Source organism: Ochotona curzoniae, unplaced genomic scaffold (assembly GCF_017591425.1).
Source record: "Ochotona curzoniae isolate NIBS_2020 unplaced genomic scaffold, NIBS_Ocur_1.0 contig_3819, whole genome shotgun sequence".
Taxonomy (NCBI): Eukaryota; Metazoa; Chordata; class Mammalia; order Lagomorpha; family Ochotonidae; genus Ochotona; species Ochotona curzoniae.
The window spans coordinates 14,872,335-14,891,742 of record NW_024466004.1 but is presented as its reverse complement, the minus strand read 5'-3'; the positions used below and the strand labels follow the sequence as shown (position 1 = coordinate 14,891,742).

At 38.0% G+C, this 19,408-nt stretch overlaps 1 protein-coding gene across 1 annotated transcript in view; it reads left to right on the top strand.

Annotated features, from left to right (window-relative positions):
- PKHD1 (PKHD1 ciliary IPT domain containing fibrocystin/polyductin) overlaps positions 1-19,408 on the top strand; it is a 405,478-nt gene that overhangs the window by 217,925 nt on the left and 168,145 nt on the right. The window contains exons 50-51 of the mRNA XM_040983008.1: positions 4,823-4,888; positions 12,083-12,211. Of these exons, the coding sequence (XP_040838942.1) occupies positions 4,823-4,888; positions 12,083-12,211 (195 nt within the window). The remainder of the gene's footprint in view (positions 1-4,822; positions 4,889-12,082; positions 12,212-19,408) is intronic.

Sequence of the window (19,408 nt, the reverse complement as noted above, 5' to 3'; positions counted from 1 at the left end):
TGCGGCAGGATGCATTAAACACTCCGTGCCCCTTCTCTGGGCTTCATCCCCCCACCCAACCAGCAGCCGGTGATAAATTCATATCAGATGTTGTACCATTCACAGTTGTCCCTCGGAGTTCACACAGCTCCCACTCACATCAGAGAGAGGCAGCCAAGCCGGGATATTGTGTCAGGCGGCAGCTGAGATGGTCTGCTCACGGAGCTCCCGAGATCTGGACCACACCACCTTCTTCTGATCTGACTGGGAAGTGACATGTCTTGCCAAGCTAGCCAACACGTGCATTCAGCTGTGACCCCGTCATCAAGAGAAAGGCATGCTGTGTGTGCAGAGGAGCGAGGCCCGGGTCCATGTGGAAGAGGACTGTGGATACAAGGACAGATGGACTTCATTGTGTGTGTGCCAAGCTGCCCTGAACTACTCAAGTCTCCTTCCAGGGATGGATCTGAAGAGATGCTTGTGGGAGATGATCAGAACAAAGGACATTTGCCCGACTCTGAGGCTTAGCTTCTCTTCTCAGCTACCCACTAGGTCTTCTGTTCTCAGAACAGCCACGGCCCTGGGAGGAGCATGGCTCCTGCTCATCCCAATCTATTCTTCCACTGGTCTTGAAGAGCCTATGTAACTTCTTGAGAAGGAACTTGTGAGGCTCTAAGGAGAAGAGTAGACCCTCCTGGCTCCCCTGAGCTCTACAAGGGGATCTTACAGGCAAAGCTGAATCCTAATCTTTTGCAGCTCTGCAGCCATTGCCATGCTGAGGCCCTCTAAGGCAATTTATAGCAGTCTAGTTAATAAATTAATTTACATTCTTATAGGAGATTCATTCCCCCAAACATCCCAAAGGATTTTCACTAGTAATGTAGAGGATGGATTTGAGGGAAATGCACTACCTATATAGCAAAAATATAGAAAATGGAAAGGGAACTGCAAATGTACAAAAAAAAAAAGATTCTATCTTTTGGTTAGAAGTGACTTTTCTAAAAGGAGAAAGAAGCAAGGAAAGAAGATAAGGTTGGAAGATGGGTGATGAGAAACAGGAAACTCGAAATTCAGAATTAGATTTCCAGGAATCATTCAAGGAGAGGAGCTAATTTTTAGCAGTGTTCAGTGGCTGGCGTGTCTCATGCAGTTTATGCGGCATATCCAGCACAGTTGCCAAACATGGCTTTTCTGATCCCGGGATCATTACTTTTTCTGGTAACCAACTTAAAAAAAAATCTAAGTTTATACATCTTCTATTCCAGGCCCAGCTTTTAATACTGTACTTTCTGAATTTTCGATATTTAAATGCCATTTCATAAGTTTGTCACTTCCTTATGCCTTTGGTACTATTTGCCTAACGTTTTAAGGTTAAGTTTTCTTAAGTCCTCGACTGTCTAATTTTTAATCCCAGCCTCAGCTTAAACAGTAGTATCCATAAAATCATGGTTCTAATGAGTTACTCTTTTTTCTAAAACATATTAAATCCATAACCACTAATATGAAACAGCTTACACTGCAGATATTACCATTGCACATTTTTATTTCAAGAATAGACAAAGTCTGAGAGTTTTGGATATCATTGATGAAAAGTTACTGTTGTGAATACAATGACCTTTTCTGGAAAGGTCTCCCTCTGCTTGCTAAGACCAAGCTGTTATTAAAAGGATAATACAAGGGGAATTGTGTAGTTCCTCAAATCAGTATTACATATGTATATCTATGTGTAACTTGCCTTGTGGGCAAATACCTGAAATGCTTGTTCCCAGGTTTCTCCCTGGAAATTTTGTTTCGGAAGGTCTGCGGCAGTACTCAGGAAATTACAAATGCTCCTATTAAATGTGGTAGATATTGCTCTCAGTCAAAATAACAGTTGTTATTCTTTGAGTTAATTAGGAAATTTTAATTGAACTGGCTCTTGGGACTGTGGTTAATGCAGCTATAGCTACTGGCACCTCAAACCAACTTTATATATTTATAAAATGTGTACCCTTACGTGAATGAATGTTACTGGGATTGCTAGAAGACTCAGAGACCATCACAGTATTTTCATGTAACAGTGCTGTGAAGGTATTTGAAAGAGTGTGTATTATGAGGGCCCTAATGACTTCCAGGCTGTCTTGTGAGGCTGGAATCAGATGGGTGTGGTCCTGTAAAACTGGCCCTATGTGCCCAGGGGTCCACTGACAGGCGAGTCTTCTTCTCTGTGACTAGATCAACAGATTCATTTCTGGGGAATGAACACAAGTTCCCCAGCAGGACAGGTGACATAGAGTACAACCAGAGACTGCAGCTATGTGAAGTGAATCAAGAAGAGGTAGAGGTAGCAGATCTGGCAGGGTAAATGGAAAGGCAGAGAGAGGAACAAGCCCAACAGCTGGATCAATAATACTGGAACCTGGAGCCAGGACAGATAGAGACAGGAAGTGAAGGCAGGAGTCAAGGAGAGGTTGGATGAAATTTACTGACAGCAGTTGCAGCTGCTCTTTTATGCTCTTTTATTGTGTGGTCACACTAGGTAATGTGGATAGAACAAGAGGTTGAAACATATACAGAAGCTGAAATGACAATGTGGGAATGAGGATATGAATGGGAGAATAAAATAGGGAAGGAGCCATAGAGTTTTATAGGATGCCAGGCATTTTGGTCTTTTTAAATAAAAAGTACTATTTCCTCCAAAGTTTTAAGAGTACTAGACCTATCTATCGAGAGAATTTCTCTCTTTCCTGATGACCTAGTGAAGATGAAGTTAGCCAGGCTTAGCACATTACTTGAGTAGTAAACTGTATCACATCTCATTTTGTAATCCTCTTTTCCTCTACCAGAAGCATTTTCTTAGCGCATTTCTTTGTATCCATGTATATATTTATAGCAAATTTAAATCACCTAACATTTGTCAAAATAACCTGGCAGTAATTAACCTAAAGACATTGTATCTTTGCAAAGACCAGATCCGCTTTCAATCTGGGAAGGATCATCCACAATGGGGCTCCAGTTATAAACAAAGAAGATTAACTGTGCTCACAGGACAAACACAAAACCAGAAATCAGAAGCACTGAGAAAACATGTGTACAGTATCATAGTCTCTGTAAGGCTTTTGAACTCTTCCTAAATCAACACCTTTATTCTCAAATTATTTGCTTCCCTTTCTGTATTTTTTCAAATTAAGAATGACACTTTATATTTACCATGTTTTAGAGAAAACAGCTAGCAAAATTTTGCAGCTCTAATGAGTTGCTTACATCTATGTAATACTATGCTTCATCATGATTAGATGCAGCTGTAAAAAGTGTGAGCGTATTTCTTCTGCCCATTAGCTGACGGTTAGAATAATGAGCCTGCTCTAATGACAGTATTGACCAAAGCTAGCATTTCTTGGGTATGTGCTAAGCTTGTCCAGAAGCCATGGGTGAAGAGTAGTAGAGAGAGCTGTAGACATTACACAATAACAAATCATCACTCCTTGGTTTACCAAACAATAGTGATAGGTAAGGAATTTAGAGGACGAAGTGGGAAAGTCTGTTAAGAGTCAGATTTGGTGGAGCTGGCCTTGTGAAATTTTATATGGAGCTGTCACCTATGATGCTGGCTTCCAGTGTGGATGCAGATTTGTGTCACAGATGCTCCACTTCTGATCCATCTCTCTGGTAATGGTCTAGGACAAGCAGCACAAGATAGCCCAAATGTGTGAGAAGTACAGACGAAACTCCTCCCTTTGGCTCTAGCCTTGCCTAGCACTTCTGGAGAGTGAAACAGTGGATGGAAAAAACATTCTGTGTCTCTCCCTACTCCTCTATAACTCTCGTTTTAAAAATAAATAATAATTATAATGTTCCTTACAATTGAAAAAAAATGAGAAAACATCAAAACCAATTGGAGAGGTTTCATTCATGGGTCCCTATGGGAAATATTTTCTTTGAAATGTTCTGAAACTTCTGCTTTGCAATTAGAAAGAATGATCCTCAATCTTTTCGATTTACAATAAGGGGAATGGGTTTAAGATCACTGGGAGACAAAAACGGAGAATATGAGTTTGGTTGAGGCCTGAAGACTGCAGCCTCCATCAGTGCTGGGCTCTCCAGTGATGGGAAGTGCTGGCTCACATGACATCTGATAAGGCAGAAAAGTAATTAACCAATAAGAGACAAGGTGTTTTGGGGAAAATGGAGTTCGTGCACCTGATTACTAATTAATCAGGCGTGAGAGCACCTTGTAGTTGCATTCACTATTTAATTATAGCAGCTTCTCTTGGCAAAGGAGCATATGTTCCCAGCTTAATCTACTGGTTTATACTGACATCAAATAGCCATTATCAGAAAGAATCAGGCCTTTTGATTATTTCCACTAATTTATTGAACACTTAAAATTAATGAACCCCAGGCCTTTTAAATGTGCTCAGTTGGTTTGGAAGATAGGAGAATTGGGGGAAGAGCAACCTTCATTAAAAGGACAATTTGAGTAAAGGTAAAGCAAATAAATTTCATGGGTGATCTGAACCCTATTGGTGAGAAACATGAATTCTAAAAGCTGAGCCTACAAAAGGATAGGGAAGAAAATAGGATATTTTCACAGGACACCAGTGCCCTGTGAAGAACATGTGGCTACAGGGTTTTTGTTCCCTTTTCTAATTATTTATGTATCAATTCTCTTGGAGCGCTCACTGAAATTAAGTTTAATTGAATAAAAGCAGTGACAATCAAATGTTGAAAATCAATTTCAGGTGAACAGTGACTTTGTTTTTATTTTGCATATATGGTTAGGAGTCGTTTTGGTTACATGTGAATATCTTTAGTGTTAAGATGATTTTTATGTCACATTCAGGTTGTGGTTGTTTGTGTTCAGTTTCAGGTGAAGGCCAAGTGCGAGTAATTCTCCAGGTGAGGGAAGGCATCCCTCCATCTATTGCAGGTGCGTATTAGTGCAGTAAATGGCAGTGCCTAGCACAGCGGAATGTGCTCCAGTAGTTCTATGCTTCTTCCTCATCATTTTGTTTATAAACAAGCAGGTATCCTCCCAAATGCTTTGATTCCTCACAACTCCCCTTTATGTCACTTCACTGACTAAAATATGTGTTTGCATGTCAAAGAAAGATATAAGGGTCCATTTATTTTCAAAACAATGGAAAGCAAGGACTAAAGTGTGTAAATAAGCACATTTCATAAATTATGGGCCATATGTGCCCACAGAACTCGAGATCTACAGATGGGCCATTAGGCCTCCTCCACATGGAAAGGAAAATGCAGGTTACCTCTAAACTTGAATTGTTCCTGGTAATGTCAGGAAATCCGGGTAAACAAGCCTTCTCCCAAAAGTCAGATGGTTCTAGGAAATCTTTCTAACTGAAAAACTAAATTTGCAAATACTAAACATCTCATAAGCACCTTGTAGTACATTTCCATGTTCCTATTTGTTTATTCTGACTCAATTAATGCATTTACAAAAGGGATAAATAGTTTTCAAAGACAGTTTTCCTTTGATTTCAGTGATATTTTTGTGTTAGCTTGTGCAAATCTGGAAATGTTCTGATTCCTCTATTTAAATAAATAAATGAGCCACAGGTGCTGAACTGTAGCTATAAACTAGAAGTACTAATGATAGTATACCTTGCTTATGGCTTATCATGAGGAATGGTATTCAGGATACTTTCATCACAGCTTTTGAGTTCTGTTTTCATTTTTTTATGTTCCTGGTCCTTAATCTCTCTTTAATCTCTCCTTAATCTCTCTTTGCCTGTTCACTGTGTGTCTTTATGCAAGGGGAGACACAAATGAGTAAGACCAAATTCTCCTTGACTTAATGGAATCCTATGGTCACTTGGGGATATTACTGATTAAATAATCAGTAACTTTTCTTTAAAATAACGGTTACTGGGGCCTGCCAGCATCACATTTGAGTCCCAACTGCTCTACTTCTGGTCTACCTCCCTGTTAATGCCTTAGGAAATCAACAGAAAATGGCTTGGGCCCTTACACCTATGTTAAAGTTATGAAAGAAGCTCTTGGCTCCTGGCTTCAGACAGGCCCACCTCTATTTATTGTGGCCACGTGGGAGTGACCCAGCAGATGAAAGACCTGTCTCTCTGCCTCTCCCTTTCTCTCTGTAACTTTTTCAAGTAAAATGAATAACCAATTTAAAAAAAAATAACTGTTTCCAAGAGAAAGTCCTCTATATTTCTCTCCTCTTTGAATGCCTTATGTTCAAATCCCCCTAAAGGAGATTTATAGCTTGGGTCTATCCGTCTCAGTTATGAAAAAAAAAAAAATGTAGCTATTGGTGATGCTGTCATTGTGGACCTTTTCCAGCTTCTGGACCATCTATATGTGCAGCCCCTCTTGGTTCAGCCAGAGACGTTAGTGGCTCTAATGCTATCAGAACTTGGCAAGAACACCTCTGTATTAAAGCCTTTTGGGAAGGACAACATGACTGGCCAAAATCCAGAGCTTTGCAGAAGAAGTTCATTTAGCCAAGGGATGCTTTACTTGGCCTGTTAATTAAACCATACAAAGAAATAGAAAGCCAATGCTTCACAGAGTTGTGGAATTTTAACAAGGTGAGAACTTCGCAGTAACTGTTGTCCAAGTGCCTCATTCTTACAAATGAGGACATGGTGACCTTATGATTAGGTAATTTATGTAGTCATGTTGGTATTAAGTTATGAAATCTAAAAATTCAAGTCTTGGGGGCCAGCATCATGGAACAATAGGTAAAGCCATGCCTGCCATGCCTGCATGCCATATGGGTGTTAGTTTTTCTACTTGTGATCTGTCTCTTTTATGGTATGCCTAGGAAAGCAGTGTAAAGTTGTCCAATTGTTTTGGGTCCTGCTACCTATATGGGAGTTCCGGATAAGGCACCTGGCTCCTGGTATGGCCTGGGTTAGCCCTGGCTGTTGTAGCCATTTTGATAGTAAACCAGCAATTAGAAGATTAAGTTTTTCTCCCTCTCTGTCTTTCTCCTTTTTCTTTCTTCCCTCTCAGTTCCTCCTTGAGTCTTTGTTTAACTCCAACTTTCAAATAAATGCATTTTAAAAAAAAAAATAATTCAAGGACCTCAACCCAGTCCAGGGTTGTGCCATTTCAGAGACTCTATCATGGGGTTAAACCATCTTTCAGAACACATATTAATTTATAGTTAGCTTAACCTTCATAGCCAATTTTTCTAGCTAATACAAATACAGTTTTCATCAAGAAAACATTTCCAAAACACAAGGGGTTACAATATTAGTGTGTTACCAGCAATCACAAAGATTGGTGATAAATAGTATGGTTCTCAGACATTGCATGAATCCTCTGGTGTGGGATATATATGCTAATATCAAAATTTAAATATGGGAGCACATTTTGGTTAACAAAATGTTCATAAAATATTAAAATTGTTGTCATTTTAAAAATTGCTGAAAAAAACAAGAATGAAAGGATGTAATACTATTCAATCTGTGTCACCTTTTAATAGGGTACTATTCAAAGATTCAGTATTCTTATGTAATTTTGGAATAATGCTACAAAATACACATCCATTTAGTTCATGCAAGTCATTGAGGGCCTGTTCTGAATACAACATTGTAAAGGTCATGGGATGGACATTATGGTCAATAAATTTCAGAAATATAGGCCAGTGTTGGGCAAAGGTAGAGGGAGTAGTGCTGGAGAGAGTTGTGTGGGTGCTTTGTGAGTTTAGAATGAGAATTTACGCTAATTTGGGTGAAGACAAAGGTCTTCATTTCTGCAGGCCTTATTGGAGGGCTTTTGTGCTCTTCTAACACTGTGGCTTTATTGGCTTCCTCTTACTCTCCACAATTTTTAAATAAAATGCGGGAAAGGAGAGGCATGTGAAGCAATCACACATTAAGGTTGGGGAAAGGCAAAATATCTCTAAAGTTGCTGCTCTTCAACATGTTGTTTGTCAAGGTTACTGATGGCAAATACTGTTTACTTGCATATAGGAACATTCAGATTATCAGTCCTTCTCTTAACTAGGGTTTGCCAAGCCTTTACCCACAGCCCCATATCTATATCCTTTACTTTGATCTGAGATTCTGATAGCCCTTCTGTGTTTACTATCAGTAAATCTCTTCTAGAATCTCTGGAACTTTACCCGTTTAGCTAACAACTATTTGTCTTGTGTAGCTAATCTTTCTTGGCTACCTGCTTCAGTGCACTGCATGCCAATGACCAAAAAATATAGATACCAATATGTCTCCTGAAAACTTCTCTGAAGGCTTTTTTGATGCATAGCCATAGAAGAGATGATGAATGCAGGTGTTGAGGCTGGTATTTGGCTGTAGCGCAAAGCCAGCTCAGAGTTTGAGTGTTTAACAAATTTGTACAGGGAAGCAAAATGGAACCTTATCACCAAGGTTAATCCTGGCCAAAATGCATGGATTCTGGTTTCAAAATAGCATTAATTTATCCAACGACTTGGAAGACAGAATAAAGTCTGGTTCTCAGTCTCAGTGAAATTTTGGGTGATGTAATTCACAGCTTCCCATCCTCACCTCCGGTGCTTTCTTCAATCTGCTATAATGTGATCTCTAATCATCTCTCTGGGGTGACTCTGATATTGGTCATCCATGTCATGGTTGCTAGAATTAATAGTTACTTCTAATTTTTCTCATCTTTACTATTAAGAAGACCACCTGCATTCTCTGGACATGATCTGGTTTATATGTTTCCTAGGAACCAAGAGCAGTGTATCTGGACCCTTAGTTCTTTAACTCTTGTAAACCTCTTTTTTCTCTCTAAATTTCAGTTTCAATTATGATGAAATGAAAACCCAATCTTAATTGTCTAGTAGTCTAGTAACTCTGACAAAGGAATAAAACTTGTAAGGTTTTGTTATCCGAAGGCAGGTGGTATTAAACAATTGAATTTGTTTATTCATTGTAATTCCTTAATGGGAATAGTTAAGGCCTAGTTTGTTCGGTTAAAAACAGTTTCAAGGCTACTATAAATGAAAGCAAAGATGGTAAAAGTGAAAAATGTTTGTTTCCATCATCTGTGACTTAAACTTGTAGAAACTGAGGGTTTTTAAAGCTTGTTGTAAAATTTGAGAAAAATTAGACATTACTCATTTGAGCATTCACTGGCAATGGGGCACTGGAAACCTGGCCCTTCTGTTGCCTTTGAGGCCTTGACCTCATCAACTGCTCCTGTATACATTTGTTTAAGTCATTATATTAAAAAAGAGGAAGAATTGGAAGAAAACTTAGATATATTGTGTTGGTGTTTATATAGCTTGTTTCTGTGTGAGATTTAGATTCTAAGAAATTGCCTTAATCCTGTGGTGTGTGGTATATATTTTATACTAATTAAATTGCCTACAATTTCTGTTTGACCATAATCTATATTCTTTTACTTTATCCCCCGGCTCTAATTAGACCATGACTACTGGAGAAATTGGTTCTGCTGGAGAAAATAACTGAGGTTTCTCCATGGTCCTGACATTAGGCCTTTTCTTTTTTCGCCTTGTAATCCTCTAGATCTATCCAAACCATCTCAGAGTTTTAAATATAGTTTATAAATGGATTATTCCAAAATCTATTGAGAACACTCTCTTATCCTTCTCATTGATATCCATCTACTTCTAATTTGGCATTTCTACCTAAAGACTTCAAAAGCACCCCAAATACTTTAAGGCCCAGACTGCATCTGTCAGCTTCTGTCTTGGTGGATGCATGGCCTTCCCACTTTCACTTTCCATCAGCCTTTGACCTCTGATTATTTCTCCTGGCTTATCACATAATTCCTTATTCTTTGATTTAGCAAAACCAACTTTATATAGTTTCTCTGCTTGAGCTCTCTTTTTTTTTTGCCTTATACTTATTCCTCTGTTTCCTGCACAAATCACTTATTATACACTCTGCATATCTTCCTTGTTACCTGAATAACAAGTAAACCTATAATAATAGCTAGTAATAATTCTAGTTAGTCCTTTGTGTTTGAGGGTTCTACTTGAATGTATGGAACAATCTACAGATAAAAAGTATTTGGAAAAAGATTTCGTATATGCTAAACACTTGTGGAGGGGCTGATGTTCTGGCACTGTGGATTAAGGTTTTACCTATTTCGCTAACATTCCATATCTGAGCACTGATTTTTGTCCTGGCCAATCTATTTCCTATCCAGCTTTCTTCCAATGTACCTGGTAAAGCAGTGTAAGATAGTCCAAGTGTTTGGACCCCTGATACCCATGTGGGAGATCAGAATGTGGTTCCGGGCTCCTGGATTCCACCTGGCCCTGCCTAGGGATTTGCAGCCATTTGGATAATAAGAAGAGCTCTTACTTTGTCCCTCTGTCACTCTGTCTTTTACATAAATACATCATTTACATTTTGGAGACTTTTTTTCTTATCATTTCCTCCCAAAAGATACAATATGTAATTATGTGTATATAATTTACATTTCATTAGGTAGGATAAGTATCTTAGAGATGATTTAAAGTACACTGGAACATGTGTATAGGTTGTATGCGAATGCCACTCTTTTATATAAAGAATAGAGTAGCCTCTGTACATGGAAGTCCTACTCACAATCCTCTCCAAGTACAAAATAAGATGCATGTAATGTGAACAGAAATTGTAAGCAGTTTAATAAAATATTTTTACTTAAAAATCCATATTACAGTTACAGGAAGTGAGAAGTCAGAGAGATCATCCATCCACTAGTTCACTACCAAATAGACACCATGGCCAGAGCTAGACTGGTCTGAAGCTGGAAGCCAAGAGCGTCTTCCAAACATCCTATGTAGATTCAGGGGCCCAAGGATTTGGGCCATCATACATGGCTTTCCCAGACCATTAGCAGGGAGCCAAAGTGGAGCAGGTGGGGCAGGAACCTTTGCCTGTTTGGGATGTCTACCCTGCAAATGGAATATTAGCCAGCTGTGTCTCTGAGCCAGCCCCAAATTGTAAGCAATTTAATTAACACAAAATATGCATACCACTCTCAGAGGGATTCTCCCAGTTCTGCTACCTTAGTTGGTGGAAGAACTGTTCACAGTGCAGTGCATGGTTCATGATAGCTCCTTGGAGGCAAGGCCAGCAATTCCTTCTTCCCATCCCTTTTTGTTAAGTGAAGGTGTTTATTGTCTGTGTTTATGAAAATAGCAAGCAAATGTTGAAAGGCCCTATAGTAAGATTTTTTTTTCCATACTATCCATTTGAAACAATTTTCTGTTTTGACTCATTTTCTTAGATCTTCAAAAAAGAACAGGTCCAGCTCAGAAGGATGCAGTGCATCCTAGAATGCTGAGCAGTTCAAACTGGAGACTGACAGTTATGTTTCAGTTCTCCAAAGGACATGCCAGTGGAATCCTTTGAAAGAAAATGCCATTTGGTCATCAGAGGTTGGATCAACACAACCACTTGGGAGTACTCTGCCTGTAATAAACATTAAGAACTTAAAGATCACATCTTTTGAGTCAGTCATTCAACTGAGAAACTTAGTTTTAAAAGATGGTCAGAATTACTACCAGATTTTCATGGAAATGGGTAGCCTGGTATTATTTATATGAAAAACAAAGTGGAAGGAACCCAAATACCAGACTTTAGAAATTGAGTAAACTATGGATTTTATATGACAGAATATTAGGTAGTTATTAGTTAATTCTGTTTATAGTTTACTTTATATGTGTATATATATATATGCATGCTTTATGAATTCAAAATTCATAGTTAAAATGTTTGTGCTGAGTAAAATCAGAACTGGATACAAAAATAAGACCTGAATATAATTAAGATACAATCTTAATTATACAAAATGCTAAGAAATTCTGGAAAGAAACACCAAAGATTGGTGGCCATTATTACTATGTATTGAAATTATGGAAATTAACGATTGATTTACTTTCACTTTCCAAATATTCTGTGATATACTAAAGCTAAAATGTTTTATGAAAAAGTGAAATTGATTTTGCCAGGAAATGGAGGTAATCTAAGCATTGAATAATTTCTTAATCTCTAGCTAACAATATATCTTAGGAGAAACAGAGTATTTTCAGGCAGTTACTTTGGGAAGTAAAAATGCTATCAACATCCGGAAATTTGAAAGTTGTCATTTACTAGACAGATATTTACTGCAACATTTTTTTTTTTTTATTTTCTAGCTTCTACAACTGCACCTGAATCAGCTTTAAAATGGTCCCTCCCTGAAACCTGGCAAGATGTTGGAGAGGGTTGGGGAGGACATAATCATACCATCCCAGGCCCTGGGGATGACGTCCTGATTTTACCCAGTGAGTGAAATGACCCATGGGGTTGAGCCATGTCCGAACTGCCTGTGGATTATATTTCATTCATGCCACACATCGCAGTGATAAGGGTGGAAATTTGTGGCCTTCTCTTTTTGACTTGATGAAGGAGCATCTCTTACTTTAGTGAAATCCATAAAAACAGCCTTGGATTTTTTCATTAAAGATGAAATAAGTAACTATCAAACTAAGGATTTGAAATAATCTACTGGCTAAATTATTTTCTTCATGTATTAGAGAATATATTTACAGCTTTCAACTTCCTTAAGTTTGCAAGATACAGAGTCTGAAAGAGCCATGTACCACAGCTCCCTTCTCTTTTTCCCTTTCTCAATTTAAGATGTAGAACAAAATAAAAAGCACAAATTCTTTTGTTGACATTTTAAAAATTCTAAACAATAGTCTACTACAACATAAAATCTTTGAATCAGTCCAACTAGAACTACAGCCCAGTGTTCAACACATATGGCGGAAAAATGAAACCTCATGTATACAGACACACATTTATCTAATTCTTCTTCCTTCAAAAGTGTTCCTCAAAGCCTTAGAAAGTCTTTCCAGCCAGTGAGGGAGATATTTTTCATGGAACAGTTATATTTCTCCAAAAGACCTAATTACATTATGTTGGCATTTGATTCTCTTAATATTATAGTGTATAGGAGACTGGCAATGAAAGATTTGGCCGTTTATAAAACAATGATAGGGTGGTACTAACAATGTTCTGAGAATTGTTTCACATATACCACTTTGATTCTCAAAGTAACCTTGCAAAATTAAAAAGTATTATTCTTCTATTTAGAAAGTTTATAAAAAAAAAAAAGACCCAGAGCAGTTAACTAGCTTGCTCAGAGTCACTAAGCTTATAACTAACCAGTAGAATCAAGATAAGAATACAAGCCTTGCAACTCCAAAAATCTGTTCTGAAGCAATGAAGTGTGTTTCTCTTCTAAAAGAACTGAGGTAAAATGAGAAACAGTAGTTGTGTTGTTTGCTTTGTTTATAATGGCAGAATGAAGACAGAAAAGAACAAAGCATCTGGGCATTTGGAATATATCTGAACAAATAGGGACAAGGAACAGGAGACAGTGGGCTGATGAACACCAAAGTGAATTGTTATCATCCTGTCACCCCATCATCCACCTCTCTTCAATAGCGGATGTTACTTTTTTTGAATAAACAAGCTCTTGACTCATTCCTGTACAGAAAGGAAAAATCCGTTCTGTCTCAGCTATCTCTTTGATGAATCTAGCCAGCGGATTTGCCCTGGGCTATGGTTTCTTCCAAAAAAGCATTTTGATTTCCCTCACCCCTTGCAGGAAGCAAGTGAGGCTTTTGAAGATTGCCAAGCTTTCAGTGTCCTTTAAGGCTTGTCTACCAATCTGAACCATCTTGCTTGGCACTGCAATTGACTGTATCCACTGTGTACCACAGCTCCAGTGCCTCTGGCATTCTCCATCACCCTCCTTTCCTTTCTTTATGGTCAGCTCCCAAGATAAGCCTGAGTTCTCCATGAAGCTGCTCTTCAACAGGGCAAGTTTGTACTATGGGGAAAAGAACAGGGTCATACACATTGGATGTATAATGTAACTTACAGTTGATCCTGCGGTCTTACTAAATAAGGGGAGTTAACATTTTGAAATGTGGATAGTAGTTGTTCATTATTTATAGCTTTCAGGTGTAAAGGAGGAGTGCCACATGTAAAGGAGGAGGTGGAAAAGCAGACACATAAGATGTGATAAATGAAATTCGTGCTCTTTATCCAATGCTTTCTCCTTTTTTCTCATAACCTCTCTTTACATTTCCTTTGGTTGGCTCACATTTGAATCTGTTTTGTGCTTTATTTTGGGGCACAGACCTTTCATGCTGCTTTGACTTGGGGTGGGCTTCCTGTTGATTCTTGCTTGCATTTCTGCCCATGGTTTACTTCTCACTGAACTCTTCACCTGGTCCAGGATCTCCTGGTTTCTTGCATTGTCAGTATTCTTTGAATCAAGTGAGTTTATTCACCTGCAACTGACATAACGTTGCATTTCAGTGAGTGCTTCCTTGGGTGAAGTTCATGAATGCAATGCTGCTATCAATGATTGAATAGCAGAAATGAATCTTTGAGTTTGGTATAACACAGGAGAGCTACAAGATTTTTCATGTCTATGAAAATAATGTTTGATGCATTGAACAAGTTCTTAAGACTATGGAAGAGTTAGTGTTATGATAGTGATCATGACAGCAGTAACTGTAATTTAGGTGCTCAGTGAGTGCCACATGCTGTGCTGAGTACTTTACATGAGTTTGCTCGTTTGATTCTTACAACTGCTCTATACCTGGATCCTACTATTCCTGTTTTCCACACATAGAGAATGTAAGACGCGGAAAAGCCTTGTCTTAAGTAACTTGCAGCTTTTACCTAGTCTAGAAGGTTATGAAGCTGGATCAGAAAATTTGAGATTAAGAAGCGTAAGTCTTTATTGTTATCCTTTAAAAAGGAAAAAAAAAAAAAAGAAAAAAACTCCCTATCCCTGCCTTCCCTTCTCTAATTTGTTCAAATAAGGCTATTTATACCAAAATCGCTCTGTTTACTGTTCACACAGCTACTACTATTTCATGTCTATTTTTTGTCAGATTTTCTACCAAAGGGATTTACTCCGATAGAATATATTTGGAAAAGCTAAAATAACTTTCCAAAGAGGTATCTAAGACAGTGAAGAATTGCTAAAATCATTTGCTTTGAAGTTGGTAATAAATGTGGTTGTGATCAAAATAAGCACTGCTTTCCCGTTAAATTTGGTATTTTGTTAAACATTCATTGTATTTAAGGTACAATATCATTGCACATGATCTGGGCTATGAAGAAAAGTATAATATAGCCATGACCTTAAATAGCAAATAATATAGTTTGGTACACACACACACACACACACACTCTCCACATAACAATGTAATGAATAATTATAATGAACAGATGTATTTGTAATCCAGTTGTCTCAAGTGAATAGAGGAGTGGTAATTTCATGGAGGAAGAGGCATTTTTTAAAGAAGATTTATTTTCATTGAAAAGGCAGATTTACAAAGATGACAGAGAGAATGAGCTTTCATCTGCTTGTTCTTCCCCAAAATGACCATAATAGCCGGAGCTGAGCCAATCTGAAGCCAAGAATCTGGAGCTTCTTTCAGGTTTCCCACAAAGGTGTAGGGTCCCAAGGCTTTGGGCCATTTTGTACTGCTTTCCCAGGCCACAAGCAGGGAGCTAGAAGGGAAGTGGAGCAACCAGATATGGACTGGTGCCTATATGGGATGCCGGTTCGTGGAGGTGGAGGATTAGCTGGTTGCGTCAGTGTGTCTATTCCCAGAAAGAGGCGTTGTTAGAGAACGCTGAAGCTGTCAACTAGTGTAAAGCTGGGTTCACATGTGTATTCTACATTTGCCAAGTGTGTGGCATGGTACAAAGCCTTTTGCCCTTTATGTACAAACCATGAAGGCTGTAATTAATACATCATAGGATGAAGAAGATTAAATGAGATAACATCAGAGCACATGGCTACTGCATAACATCCTGATGGTAATGGAATTACAGAGGAAAGCTGTGATTTGTAATGTATCAAGTGTTCCTTTCCTTCATTTTTCCATCTGGCTGCCCCTCTTGGCCTCTGGTATTAGCGACACTTTGTATTTTCTTTCCAATGGCTTATTATTTAATTTTCACAACATCCTTGGGAGCTAAATAGGTAATAACTATTATTACAGTAAAAACCCATTTTTACATAATACGATTTTAATGGAACTGCTGATTTTACAAAATGAAAGTGACTGGTAAAGAAGATTTAAGTGATACTTTTGAACCTCTAATATAATTTTATGGTGTTTTGTGTATTTTAATTCATTAATAAAGGAAACGTGTAGAACATTCCCATCATTATTCAAATAGAATAGCATAATTTTTCGATAAAATTCTTAGAGCAAATTGCCTATTTCCATTTTCTGGGAAATCAATTTTATGGAATGACCTCAGACCCATCCTATTCCATAAAAATAGAACTTTACAGTACTAATAAAAGATATCACTATCTTAAATATGGTACCATTTTCCTTCAAGGCGTTCTGTTTTTATAGACATTGGAGTTTGAAAGAGCTGTAAATTTTGCTCCGTGGTGTTATATGGAGTAAGCTGAGGTAATCCTGAAAAATTTGCTCTAACCGTTTAGTTTATGAAAACATTGCTTTGTAAAAATTATATTGGATTGTCTTTGCCTTTTGAGCATTGGAAGAATTATTCTAAGTGTGTTCTAGTCATCATAAGTGATAGGAACAAGTTTTATTTAATTTGCCATGCAAATCTCAAACTTTTATAAAGCTTAGTTTGTCATTTTCCAAAATGATTCTCCTACACCATGCTTTTAATTTGTTATTTCCCATGTTTTCTCTGATGGGCGTTTAGTATAGGCAGAATGACACCTTTTTTCATATCAGTCAGGCTTCATGGGAGGAAATTGTGTTATAGTTCCCAATGATGGGATTCAGTTCTGTAGAGTACAGATATGATATTATCTCACGGAGCCTCCATCGTGTGTGCATGTGTGTGTATGCTTGTGTGCGGTAGTATTCACTGTTTTCATTTTGTATATTCCTTTGAATTGTCCCTATTTGAACAAAGGAATGGGAGAGAACCTTGTTTCTTTTTTTATAATAGTCCTTCTGTTTGTTCTTATTTTTGATATTCTGGTACTTCAAATCTCAGAAAAGGTCATTGAAGTCATGTGATGTTCAAAGATGGTAATATATTTAGTGCCTGTTATGTTGCAAATTGTTACAAAAATTTAGTGATGGGAGACAAAATGATCCTCAGTCAGGAAGTAATTTTCTAAATATTTGAGAGACAGAGAAAGTAAGAGTGAAAGCAAGACCAAGGACAAGTGTGAGAGTGAGAACAAGGGAACACAAACTCAGCTCCCTCACATCTGCTGTTTTACTCCTCAGATGCACACAATGGCCAGGGCTGGACTGACTAAAGCTAAAGGCCATGAGCTCAAATAACAACTATGTGAGCCTCTACCTGCTGCCTGCCAGGGTTCTCATGAACAGGAAACTGCAATCAGGAATGGAGCTAGGACTCAAACCCAGGTTCTCCCTCTGATCTGGGATGTGGGCATCCCAAGCAGCATTTTATTTAAGCCAGATTCCTGCCCTAAGGAAGTGACTTTCTGAAATGAAAAATTTTGACAAAATGTGATTAGAGAATTATTGGTTTTATCTCCTTTTTTGTTATATGGGACAACGTCTATTTTAGGATGCCTGGCTTAGATCTGCAGCAATGATTGGAATCCAGTCATTACAAATGTTAGTATTGTTTCTGGAATTTGAGTGTTTCTCAAGGTATAGTCTTGTATCATTGGGTTGAGACAGAGAAATTCTGCAATCCACCACTTGATTTATTCTGGATTACAAGCAAGTGAGAGGGAACAAACATGGGCTTGAATTACTGAGGTTCTTTCTACATTGAGGATCGTGACAGAGTGTGCATGTTCTCCAACTGCATCATTACCTGGCAAACCACACACAACCCTGAAAGATTAAAGCACACATTTTATTTTTGTGTTCTTTTATAGGGAAGGCCTCGGTTAGGGTGCTCTTGTTCAGATGCCCTTACATAGTAGCATGGGAATGGTCATGTAAGAGTTCAACTATGGTGCAAGATCCAAGATGGATCACTCATACAATTGGCAGCTGATGCTGGTTACTGGTTAGACATTTGTCCCAGGTAATCTACTAAAAGATCTTAGGTCCATGTTTTCCTTGGCTTCCCTGTGAGACTGCTTGTGCTTCCTTACAGCGTGATGCTGTGGGTTCTAAGAAAGAGTAGTTAAGTAAGAGGGGCCTCAAGTGTCAGCGCGTCAAAAAACGTGAGTGGAAGTTGCATGCCTTCTGAGACAGTCTTACCAAATGTGGAGTGTCAGGACCATCATATTTTGTTGGTAAAACAAAGCACAAACTTTGGTTCAAATTTGTGTAATTTGTAAGTGTCTTCAGTCTATCTCTGTGTGTTTGCAGTTGATGTAGCTGATTTAATTCAGAAGGTGTTTTAGAGGTGCCTCAATTTGTGCTGTCTTCCCAGTTTAAGCATAATTTATATCAATTCTTTTGGCTTGAATGAATCAGAATTGCACAACACTGAGAAACAAATAGGTCAAATAATTTTGGTTTCCTTAATTTTTTTTTATTGCCTATAATGTTTACTGTTACTGTGCTGCCTCCTTTGTGCCTAAAATTGATGTTTTTCAACACACTAACCATAATTGGAGCCCTGATTTAGGATTGCTCATTTTACAATGAAGATAAGTGCTAATAGATGAAATAGACATTCCTTTGTTTATATTTAGGGCATGAGTGGGAAAAGTTTTCTTTTTCTTAAAGATTCATTTAATTATTTGAAAGTCATGGAGAGAGAGGAAAGATTTCCTTCTGCTGGTTTACTCCCCAAAAGACTTCACCAGCCGAGATTGGGTCAGATTGAAGCCAGGAGCGTTGAGCTGCTTCCAGTTTTCCCACATTGGTGCAGGCATCCACATACTTGGGCCGTCCCCCTTTCTTTTTCAAGTACAGTAGCAGAGTGCTAGTTCAGAAGAGGAGCTGCTAGAGCTAGAACCAGAACCTATATGAAATTCCAGTGTTGTAGGCTGTAACTTTATATATTATGCCACAATGGCAGCATTGAAAACGGTTCTTAAATATTTTATAGGGAAAATGTACTTTTAAGGAGTGTTTTGATACAGGAATTTTAAAGCACATTATTTCCTGATAAAAGCCAACAGAGTATATCTGAAATTGAAGGAGACAGGTTAGGTTGAAAATGTAGAAGTCTTTCTGTTTGACAGTTTCTTAGAGGGGAAACAAGACTTAAATGAAATTTGCTAAATGGCAAAAGATGTCCTTCCCATGAGGAGAAAATTCAGGATTTCATACTCCATGGAGCAGAATTCCCAGACATCTGAGAGTCGCTTATGTTTGAACTGCTGGATGTAAATAGAAATTTCATAAGTCAGTTTATTTTAAAATGTACTATTGGTATTTGCATTGTCAAACAATCTGAGTATGGAGTCTTTTATAATTGGATTCTTGTAATTAATCAAGTAGTTATTATTTATTTTGAAGTTTGTTTACTTGGATGAATCTTAATATGCATTTAAAAAT